Source organism: Mytilus trossulus, chromosome 3 (genome assembly GCF_036588685.1).
Source record: "Mytilus trossulus isolate FHL-02 chromosome 3, PNRI_Mtr1.1.1.hap1, whole genome shotgun sequence".
NCBI classification, from domain to species: Eukaryota; Metazoa; Mollusca; class Bivalvia; order Mytilida; family Mytilidae; genus Mytilus; species Mytilus trossulus.
This window is the reverse complement of record NC_086375.1, coordinates 68,158,378-68,171,181: the sequence shown is the minus strand read 5'-3', so window position 1 is coordinate 68,171,181 and position 12,804 is coordinate 68,158,378. Positions and strand designations below refer to the sequence as shown.

The window sequence follows — 12,804 nt, the reverse complement described above, 5'->3', positions numbered from 1 at the left end:
ATGATGTGAACAGCTGTGAAAAATATAGATATTTTGAAGTATAACTGCACTTTCTACAGATACAAAAGACATATGTTATCAGCATGATTATAGGATTCTATTTGATTCATGGTATTTTAACGCCACTTTTAAGCACAGCTATTGGGTCATTTCTGGAGGCTCGTTTTTATTGGTGGAAGAAACCAGAGTGCCCAGAAAAAAACACTGACCTTCAATAGGAAAACTGACAATCAATTAAGATTGGAGTTGAGTACACCTGCACGAGGGGGTTCAAACTCACAACCTCAGTGCTGACTGGCTATTGATAACAGTATTAACTACTTATACCACTCAGCTACCAAGGCTCCTAACATAAATATAGGAATGCCCTTGTCTGATGCCTTATTAAAACTAGGGAAAACTTACTTCACCTATGTTTGATAATTAACATACTAAACTGAAATATATTTTATAAAGGTGACTAGTCAGTATTAACAATTTGCAAATTGTCTCTTTTATCTGAACAAAGGCATGCCGAAGCGGATTTAGGTTGGGGTCCTTTTTGTGGAAAAAAATTGGTTAATTATATAGGGAATCAATGAAGCATAACTGGAGCGAGCCCCCTCTTCTGCAGTCAGTGAGCCCCCACTTATAAAAAATTCTGGATCCCTCACTGGCATGTTTAGGTAGTAAAACCATACTTTCACATTTGTAATCGTCATTAATATAGATTGCAAACATCCATATGATACATAGGACATATAATGGAAGAGTTGAGAAACAAGGATTATAAGTTTATATCTGTTTGGACCTGAAGAAATCTTAATGTCAGGTGTCCTTGGCAAATCAGTTGCTACATTTTATTTGACATATCTGATATTTAAATCAATATTTAATCATCATGGACTGCTATTATTTCCATTAAATACTAATAATTATAAATAATCATCAAACACATCCCTCAAGCTAAAGATTGCAATAATTTATATGGATATAAAACAATTCCACAGGCTAAATATACAATTTATATATCAGTACTTAATCAGCATCTGTCTCTCTGGTGTACAAATTCAGTAGACATTAGAACAACTATTTATAACAATAAGATGTGATATGATTGCTAATGACACAAATATCCACCAAATGACGTATATGTAAACAACTATAGGTCACTGTACAATCTTCAACAATGAGCAAATAAAAAATGTTCCTGATTTATAACATAACAATTAACTAAAAACAAAATATATGACAGATATAAATCAAGGACAACCTCTAAAATACATGTTCCTGGCTTCAGAGAGGCACATTAAGAATGTGGCAGGAATAGGGAGATGCCAATGAGACAATCATCCATCAAAGTTCAAATAAAGTGGATGTAAACAATTATAGACAACCATCAACAATGGAAAAACACACATACTTAATGGTTGGCTATAAAAAGCACCAACATGAAAAATATGAAACAATTCAATTGAGAAAACTAAAGGCCTAATTTTAGTTATAACAAAATCAATTGACAGAAACAAATATGACAGACATGAACCAATGACAGCCATTGAACTACAGGCTTCTGACTTTGGAAATCACAAACAGAATATTTGTGAGTGGTCAATAACTATTGACTTCCTGCTTCAAGCTATAATACCTGTTCATGTATGTATATATATTTCAACATAAAGTTAGATACTCAAGTCTGTTTCTGACAACATCCAGACATTTATAAATAAAAATATATTTTAGTCTGGTTTTAACTATATTTGTTAATTTTCTAAATTGTTTGTAATAAATATATGTATAATTTATATTTACAGAAAGGGCATTCTATTTTTTCCATCATTATTAATTATCATTTGGCACAATGGCAATTACCATGATTAATAACGCCCCCATGATGACAATAGCATTAACAAAATTGTCGCCAAATGCATAATTTGATATTTATTTCAATATCTGAAATAACATATCATAAACTTTCAATTCAAAAGTGTGCATGTACGCCATTTCAATTTCTCAATGTACATAATCTATTGTTTTTTTCTAAATATCTGTAGGATGAATTTGAACATTAAAAATATCAAATGCCATTCAATGAAAAAAAACACTTTCTTCTACATGCTATTAAAATCACATTGATCATCACGATTAAAATCAAAAGAATTTTGAGGTCAACAAAAATTTGAGTTATCATGAGTTGTTTTTGGGACCCATAATAGCTTTCTGTTCAGTGTGACCCAAGGCTTCGTGTTGAAAACCGTACTTTCACTTAAAATGGTTTTCTTTTACAAATAGTGACATGGATAGAGAGTTGTCTCATTGGCACTAATATCACAGTCGTAAAACTTCTGAACTTCAAAAACTTCAAAATAAAATGGAGGTTTGTCTTTGATAAACCAAATATTTTATAAAATCAAAGCAAACTTGAGATACTGAGTGATATGATGGACAAACAGATGGACATATAAGGGTTTATGGTATGATAAATCTATCTTTAACAGGTACCATACTGTATGTAGCTAGTCTAGTCTCTAGGATGAGAACAAATTTGGAAGTACCTCAGATACATAACTTTTATACAGCTTTTTACCTGAAATCTGTAGTATGTGTTGTCATTCTTTACAGTTAGAACGTGATCATCTATTGGGAAGAAATATCCATGAGCAGCCATTAATGAAGCTAAATGTAGGGCCTCAACTGAAAAGAAAAAAAAGCAATACATTGTACTCAAGTCATGTCAGATATATACATGTGAAATACCAAATTAACACTACCATGGTAAATATACCATGAACAAGTCATTACACATAATTAGTATATGCAGAAAGGATGGTTTAACACAATCCCCTCAGCCTAGGCATGAAAAAATGGTAAACATACCATGAACAAGTCATAACACATAATTAGTACATGCAGAAAGGATGGTTTAACACAGTCCCCTCAGCCTAGGCATGAAAAAATGGTAAACATACCATGAACAAGTCATAACACTTAAAATTAGTACATGCAGAAAGGATGGTTTAACACAGTCCCCTCAGCCTAGGCATGAAAAAATGGTAAACATACCATGAACAAGTCATAACACTTAAAATTAGTACATGCAGAAAGGACGGTTTAACACAGTCCCTTCAGCCTAGGCATGATAAACTGGTTTCAGTCATGTGTAAAAGAGCGTATCATAGATTTTATGATTTCAGCCAAGTGTAGGCCAAAAGAATGTATCATAGATTTTATGATTTCATCAAATTTGAGATTGGGGTCTGTGGTTGCAAGCTTTAAACCATGCAGTTTAAAACGCATTTTTTTTCTTATTTGAATTTAAATTGTTTCACATTTTGTCATGTATGGGCTTTTCCAGAATTTATTGAATGTGTATTGGGGGAGGTTGGAACGCTCGTTTATTATAATTTGATGGGTGGTGGATATTTAAGAAAGATTGCACGAACAAATTTGAGGAAATATCCAATTAAAAATGTTTGCATGGTAGGGTCAGATAAAATGTGGCTTCCAACCCCCCATACGTTTATTTTTAGAACAGCTCTTGGGCTTTTCATAGTTGACTATACAGTATGGGTTTGGGAATTGTGTGATGCTTTACAGTTACCTATAGATATTTTTATCCATATCACTTGGACTTTTATGGATAGTTGTTTCATTTGGCAGGCATACCACATCTCCTTATTTGATTTGCTCTAAACAGAAACAGTAAACAACAAAGACAACAAAGACAACAAAAAGTCAGGTATCAGTAAAATGATGTTCATATTCTAATTTATTTTTTGTGGTTGCAGGATTGTCTGATAGAAGTTAACTCAACATCTCCCTTTATTGATGAAAAAAATCCACCTGAAATTCTAAGATAAAAATGAGTATCTGACAGTTAACAGATTAAAAACTGAAAATGCAACAAAGCCTATGTGTAAGATGCACCCTTGAGTAACATTTCTCATTCATCTTTGATAGCATTTACTCTACTAGTTTCATCAATTTTATATTTACATATATTTGCTTTGTTACTAGGTAAAATGCATTACACCAAAAAAAATCAATTCAATCTCTTGTTTTTCAGAACAAAGAATGTATGAGCTGAGAGAAATGATTTTAACTGACGCACACAGACTCCTCACTTAGGGACAATCAAACTCTTAACACACAGACTCCTCACTAAGGGACAATCAAACTCTTAACACTACATTGTTTAAAATTATGTTGAAAGATTTTCATATTTACTTTCTATTTTAAAAACATTGAACAGAAAATTAATTTCATTTTCACAGAATCTTATTATGTTTTTGTTACTGCATATTCTACAGGGAATCAAACATATTCACAATAACACAAAATACACAATAAGATTTATATAAAAACATCAACTAGGTTTATCATATTGGTTTCTTAAACTTAGAACTCTAGGACTACAGCATAACAGTGTTATTACTTAGGTGGAACAAAGTCTCTCTCAACATAATTAAATAGGCTGTGAAAGGTCTATTGACTTATTCTGTATGATGTTTGAAACCAGAAATAATTGATTGATTGTTGGTGGTTAAAGCCAATTTCAACACTATTCGCTATATTGTTGCAGTCAAATTTGATTGGTGGATGAAGCCAGAGTAGAGCACATTTCTACAGGAATATTATCAATCCAAAACGACAAAGATTGGAGTTGAGCCCACCTGCCACACGTGGGAATTTCAAACTCACAATCTCAGTGTTTACATGCAAGTGATACAGGAGTTTGACTTCTAAGACCACTCTGTCACAAAAGCCCCTAAAAAAGGTAATTATCTAATAGTTCAAAGTTAAGTTGAACTCCTGTTTCACTATAGTCTGTAAACACTAAAGATGTTAGTTTACAATCCCGCAGGTGGCAGGTGTGCTAGACTTCAATCTTAGTTGGGTTGAATTGAGAGTTTTCCTGTAGAAAGGCACTCTTGCTTCCTCCACCAGTAAAAACTGACGGCCATAGTTAAACCAATAGTGCTGAAAGTGGTGTTAAATACTAACAATCAATTAATATTTAGTACTTTATGTCTTTAATTTAAGACTTTTTTTACATTCATATTTCAAGGTTGGAAAAACACTTTTGCTGGCTTATTTTTCCCCAAGACCTATATCTGATAAATATTGATTGCATTATTATCTTGATCATTTTCATCCTGCTTCTACTCCTTAATTAGTCCAAAACTGCTACATCCTGTCCAACGGATCTTAAATATGGTCATACGCCCAAGTGAATTAATCCTATTGTCCTCCACCATTGGTCTATTTATATTCTGTCATTACAGTGTGTTATCAAGTGTTTCAAATAGGTTTGACAAGAGAATTATCAATGGAAGAACGTCAATAAAGTCTGTTAGACACCTCCATAGATATGACGTTTCACAATTCTGCTCATGATGGACAGAGTTGTGATTATCCTAACATAATGAAGTCCTAGACATTTGTCTAAGGAAACAATATTGATACAGAAGCCAAATTACTATTGATCCAAATATTAAATATAAAAGGTCAGCTATAAGATTGACAGCTATGTCAATGAAAGGCAAATTTAAGAAATAAAAATCTGATTTTTAAAAATATTACAAATAACAGCTGTCTAATGATTACTTGATATTTCTGTTTTCTTTAAATATTTTAAAAACAAAAGTCCTAAATTTCAATACAAACAGGATTGAAATAATAAAAAGATTATTCTAAATTTCATTTGTCTTCATATAAGAAAAGAAAACCTTACTTAGGGCTCAAGTTACCAAAGTGATTGCTTATACATGTGTTTTCATGATCCAAATATTTGAAAAAATGTTGAATATCAATTCTAAGTTATGAACATTCAAATTTCATATTTTGATTGTCTTAATCACTGTGTGAACTTTGATTTTTTAAAGGAAAGCTAAGTTATCATGTACATGTGACATGATCAAATCTGTTAGATAAAAGTCCATTACTCTGGAATGAAAGGAAACCACAAATTATGTACAGATCCTTTCATATGAAGGGACAGACACACAATGTTATAGCTGGATTCAAATAATAAAGGAATACACAAAATAGTATAACTGTATCCATAGGGGATTAAAAGTTGTTCTACTCGTATAAAATAGATTAAAATTCTTGGATTGTTTCAGCCATAGCTCCTATCTTTTTTACAGTTAGACCAAAAACCTAATTTTGATATAGTGCAACCATCCCAATGACACAAAAACCTTAAGACATTGAGAGGTCTATGTGTGTCAAATTTAAAGATAAAAACATCAAAAGATTTGTTTTATTCATTAATGCTCATTAACTACTATAACCACAATCACGAAACAGGAAGGCACCTGATGCTTAGCTTGCTCATATACACTGATATATCAATATACAACAATCTATATACCGATATATATTACTTGTCAATTAAATATATTGGTAGAAAGGGAATTCTATGACTGATATCCTGGATTTGCTGAAGAAACAATAGCGCTTATATAGACATGCTCAAATTGATCAGCCATGATATACAGGAATAATTGTGTAATGTTACAAGGTATCATATTATTCTGGTTTTATCAATAGGATTTCATTTACACAATTTTAACCAAGCAACAAGTTATGAATCTAATAAATTTCACCAATTAACACATGTATGTATAAAACACATGTTATAACAATATATATTGCCTGATGAAAGCAATTATTCTAATCAACTCTGATTGATTTCAATGATTTATTTCATTATGCAGTAGGAAAAGCTATTTTCAGAATTTATGTTCAGTTTTAGTAATCTTACTTTTAAAACACCTCTGAAGCACAAAAAATCAATCTTCAACATTACTGACTACATGAAACAGAGAATAAAAGTCTGTTTTTGTGTAATAAATACAGAAACGTAATGGTACTGAAATTCTTCATGAAAATTGACAATTTCATGTGGAAAAAATCTGTTGGACGTAAATATTAGCATGGGGAAGGAAGACTTTATAATGAAAAAAAAATAATTCTGCTAGAATTCTTTTTCATTCTCATGTAAGACTGTGAATGTATTTCCCCGAAAAGAGATTTCTTAGGTCATTTAATGATGGATCTTTCTGAACACATTTCTAATTATCAAAATCACAAAGCATATTTAAGCTGTTTCAAATGAAATAAATGACCTCATAAAATAATAAAACTAGCAGTTGTTAGGATTCTATGTTGAGCTTAAATTAATATATCATGAATTAGGAAGGTGATCTTTTGAGCCAAGAATTTGTATGAATGTAATATTAATAGCATACTAATGATCTTACTTCTGTTAAAGATATCAATGTCAATTAAAGTTAGATAATATCTTCTTTAATTCGCTCACTTTCATTTCCAGATTTTTATGAGTTGTTTATGACTGTACTTTCAAGGTGACTTCAAGAGAAAATAGTAATATCTTTTTTAAAGAATGCATGGGCTTCTCTATTTTTTGATATCACACAGCTCTTTATTGTTCTATCATATGCCTAGTTGGTCAAACATATGGTCAAGCAAAAACTCAGGACAGGACAACATGGTTAAAGGCGGGAGATAAAGAGAGAATAAAATTGAGAATGGAAATGGGGAATGTGTCAAAGAGACAACAACCTCACCAAATAAAAAAACAACAGCAGAAGGTCACCAACAGGTCTTCAATGTAGCGAGAAATTCCCGCACCCGGAGGCGTCCTTCAGCTGGCCCCTAAACAAATATATACTAGTTCAGTGATAATGAACGCCATACTAATTTCCAAATTGTACACAAGAAACTAAAATTTAAATAATACAAGACTAACAAAGGCCAGAGGCTCCTGACTTGGGACAGGCGCAAAAATGCGGCGGGGTTAAACATGTTTGTGAGATCTCAACCCTCCCCCTATACCTCTAACCGATGTAGAAAAGTAAAAGCATAACAATACGCACATTAAAATTCAGTTCAAGAGAAGTCCGAGTCTGATGTCAGAAGATGTAACCAAAGAAAATAAACAAAATGACAATAATACATAAATAACAACAGACTACTAGCAGTTAACTGACATGCCAGCTCCAGACTTCAATTAAACTGACTGAAAGATTATGATTTCATCATATGAACATCAGGCACAATCCTTCCCGTAAGGGGTTTAGTATCATACCATCATAACATATATGAGAAGAACATAACCCGTGTCATGCCAACAACTGTTTTTAGAATAAATGTGTTTAGTTCTGACGCAAAGACCTTATAAGTGACTCAATATTAACGCCAAAATATGCAATCATTAATGACTTGACAACAGTATCGTAATTATATCCCTTCTTAATAAGTCTATTCAAAGGTTTTGTAAGTTTATGAGGTGAATACTGACTCCTTTGTGCTTTATAAAGAATATTTCCATAAAAAATTGGATGTGAAATACCTGAACGTATAAGAAGTCTGCATGTTGAGCTATATTTACGAATGATGTCTTTATACCGATGATAAAATTTAGTAAATGTTTTGACTGGTTTGTGATATCGAAAACCCTGGTGTAATAATTTTTCAGTAATACATAAATTTCTCTCGTTAAAATCTAAAACATTGTTACATACACGAGCGAATCGTACAAGTTGAGATATATAAACACTGTAAGATGGTGACAAGGGAACGTCACCATCTAAAAACGGATAATTAACGATAGGAAATGAAAAATCATCCCTTTTATCATAAATTTTAGTATTCAGCTTTCCGTTAGTGATATAGATATCAAGATCGAGGAAAGGGCAGTGGTCATTGTTAGTATTAGCTTTATTTAAAGTAAGTTCACCAGGATAAATTTCATTAATATACATACTGAAGTTGTCATTATTGAGAGCCAAAATATCATCCAAATATCTAAAAGTATTATTAAATTTGTTTATCAGATGTTGTTTTGATGGGTCTTTGCTTATTTTTGTCATAAATTGTAACTCATAACAATACAAAAAGAGGTCCGCAATAAGTGGTGCACAGTTCGTCCCCATTGGAATTCCGATAATCTGACGATATACGGAATCCCCAAAGCGAACAAAAATGTTATCTAGTAAAAATTCAAGGGCATATATAGTATCAAAACATGTCCAATTAACATAGTTTTTTTGTTTATTGCTACTAAAAAATGACCTAAAAGAGTTTGAACATATATATTCACATTCTGATTTTTTGAATGCCCATTTAATTAGGTGTGTGAATTTTTTCTTAATGAGAATGTGAGGCAATGTGGTATACAGGGTAGAAAAATCAAAACTTTGAACGGATTCAAAATCACCAATATAAGCATGCAATTTATCAAGTACTTCCAACGAGTTCTTGACACTCCAAAAGTAATTTATTCCACTATTTTCGAAGGCCTTATTTGAACAATTTATTATAAGGTTTTTAATTGTACCAAGTGTGCTGGTAAGAATAATAGACAATTTAGTAGTTGAACAATGGCTTGAAGACGAAATAAATCTACATTTGTAAGGGGTTTTGTGTAGCTTCGGAAGCCAATACATAGTTGGGACTTTCATTGTATTTGGCTCTGCTTGTAAAGCGGTGGCTAAAAGTTTATGTTTGTTACAGATTTCGTTTTCTGAAAATGGAGTCAGCTGGAATGTTGGTGAATTGGTGATTTCCTTTTTCAGAACCTCAATGTAAAATTTACGTCAAACAATAATAATATTATTAGCAGCTTTATCGGCCGGGACAAAAACAAATTCCTTGGCTAGCTCTTTTAGTTTATGTTTGATACGAGAAATAGGTTTATTGTGGTTATTGTTAATAGTAAAATGTTCTTTAAAATGTTGAATACATATATCAACTATCTTCATTACTGAATTAAAAAAAGAGTCCAAAGATTTTTTGTCAGCTTTTTCCCGTTTTATCCATTTCATACAGTAAGTATGGAGTGAGTCGTGGATGATATTACGACACTCATTCCAATTATTAATTGACGGGGGACAATATTTAGGTCCTTTACTGAGAAATGATTTTAACTCTCCGTCGTGAACGATGTTAAGATCTCCTGTTATAACATGGGAAATGGGTCCATAAATATATTCGGAATTACTGCAATTACATGAAGTAGGTGTATTTTCACTGATATTAACATCTTTACACAATTGACTATAATTAAACACAAATTTCCGGGTAGATTTCTTGTAAATATAACAAATAAGAGGTAGCTCAGTATTGTCAAAATATCCAGGAATTTGTTCTTTAACAGAATGGTCGATAAATATACCGGCAATATTTACAAAATCAAAGCCTTTATTGACATACTTAATTTTAATAAAATGTTTTTTATGATCTTCAGGGCGATCAATTTTGGGAAATAATTTAGAATAACAATATGCCATAATAATTTGAACAATTTCATACTTAGGACTGCTATATGAAATTGTGTTGCAATCCTCCAAAATTTTATTTAACTTATTAACCGGTAACGAACAGAGTTTTGTTAACAGATAATGTCTGCCGTTGTTTTTTGAAATAGAAATTAGGTCCGAAATATTGGTATGATTGGCCCGAAATTTTCTTTGATTGCCATTTGTTCTACAACCGTGAGAACGGTTTTTACGAACAGTTTTAGAAACAATATCCAAAATGTTAACGGAATTGGTTCTAGATATATTACCAATTCCCATGATATTATCATTTAGACCGAGAGGGTAAACTGTCTGTAATTTTTTAATCCAATTTAATTCAATTATTTTCCATGATCGTACAAACATTGAATGCGATTCACCAGGCTGCTTATTTACTACTTCTAAAGGTTGAACTGCTAAATATTTAAAAGGATGGTTGTGCTTCTTAAGGTGTTGGTAAATGATACTTTTGAATTTATTAGGTCTTTTAAAACGATACAGATGTTCTTGAGTGCGTTTTGATAAATATCTTCCAGTTTCTCCTACGTACTGAATACCACATCCCGGTTTGTTTCATGTGAGTAAATAAATAATACTTTTTGTTTTTCAAGTAAAATCAGTTTCAAATTTTAAAGAAAATGTGCGACCATTAAACATGGACCTTACCGTATTGTTGGTGGAAAGACGGGGACATGTAAGTCATTTTTTGGCATGACACTTATCGATAGAAGGGTAACCACGATTTTTATTGTTAAAAATGTTAGCGATGGTAGTATTTTTAGATACCCGATTTTGAAGATTGAGACGTGTAGATACCCTTTGAACAAGTTTAGTATTTAGTATTTTTCCATTTCTAAGCTTCATAATTGTTTTGTTAGTGAATTACATAATAAAGGACAGGCCCGTAGCCAGGAATTTCCAAGAGGGGGTTCGTTTGACTCACAAACTCGACTTTAACAGTCACAATTCAAACAGAACATTGACTTTAATAGTGCTTATTTGTTTTCAAGGGGGGGTTCGTCCGAACCCCCAGAACCCCCCCTGGCTACAGGTATGAAGGAGCAAAGATTGGCGGCCAGAATATGAACCAGCATACAATAATGAAGTTATGTAAAAGTGATAAATTTGTTGTAAAATACATATAGGTTATAAGTCAAAGGTCAGAAGAACTGTGGAGATAACGTAAAGTGGGAGCTTGGAGCCAATGAATGATTCTTCGACTGAGAAACACTACCATTTATCTAGTCTACCATGACAACCATTTTTTCACCTAAAAAGGCTAAATTTAATAGGGGCTCCATAGAAATAATGATTGTCAAAGGGAAAAATAATGTGTCACCACTTTTGTTTAATTCCATATCTGGACACTATACAACAATACATGTTATGACTAGATGACCAAAGGCATTTATTAGGAATATTCTCTATAGAAACCATTCATGTATACCATAGTATTATTATCTTTACTTAATCTCAGATTTCAGGAAATAGTGTAAAATGTTTTGTTTTTTTGTATTTTCTCCCTATGTTTCTGGGAACGTACCTTGATCTTCTACATCTACATTTTTCATCATCCAGGCCACCAAATCAACACCTGCAAAATAGTATTAACAATTTACTTTATCTGGTTTTGTAAAATTTATCAACAAATGTAATGGCAGAACAGTGCTGAAGGAAGATATCTGGCTGCAGTTGTGATAATTATTTTATAATGTCAATCTAGAGGTTTATTAGCTTCCTCCTTATTTCAAATCTGTGATGCCTGCTAAACCTTGAATCTTAAAAACAAATGTAAACAACTCTCATGTTTACTCCTTTCTTATGTACTTTAGTTTGCCATCGATTAAACTAATCCGTTTGATATTATTAAAGTTAATGTCCTTGTTTTTAAGTCCTCTAATTTACATGCAACTGTTACATGAGGTCATCCCACTATAGGACTTGTTGATCTTCAATAGGCATATTGACATGTTACCAATGTCATTACGCCTTTTATGGTAAAGTAACAAATCCATAATCCATGTAGAAAAACAAGAAAAAGGACCTACTGGCGGAAGTAATACAAACATTACTTTAAAGTTAGGTTGTACTAACTTTAGATTTGGAGTTTTCTTTTACATATCCTCAATATCCATTCTTCTGAATAAATTGGGGTGGTATAAAAGGTATTGTCAATTGTTTTAGTTTTTTAATTAAACAATTTTAAACAACAGCATTGATATTTGGAGCCAAAAATATAGGGAAACTAGGTGCTCTGAAGGGCGCAGCTTTATAAGACCGCAGAGGTTGAACCCTGAACAGTTGGGGCAAGTATGGACACAACATTCAAGCTTGATACATCTCTGAATTTGGATTGTGATCAAATCCTTGATATAATATGAGTTTCTGACACAAAACAAATGTCAAGATCTTACAAATCTATTATGCAATATTGTGCAAACAAAGATTTCTTCTTCAAACCTTTCAAAAATTTGGAATTTGAGAAATTTGGAAAAAA

At 32.1% G+C, this 12,804-nt stretch overlaps 1 protein-coding gene across 3 annotated transcripts in view; it reads right to left on the bottom strand.

The window, feature by feature from the left end:
- LOC134712220 (regulator of G-protein signaling 7-like) overlaps window positions 1-12,804 on the bottom strand; it is an 85,389-nt gene that overhangs the window by 53,323 nt on the left and 19,262 nt on the right. For all 3 annotated transcript variants that reach the window (XM_063573549.1, XM_063573548.1, XM_063573550.1), the window contains exons 3-4: window positions 11,851-11,901; window positions 2,567-2,673 (exon numbers count right to left, since the gene is read on the bottom strand). In XM_063573549.1, coding sequence (XP_063429619.1) covers window positions 2,567-2,673; window positions 11,851-11,901 — 158 coding nt within the window. The remainder of the gene's footprint in view (window positions 1-2,566; window positions 2,674-11,850; window positions 11,902-12,804) is intronic.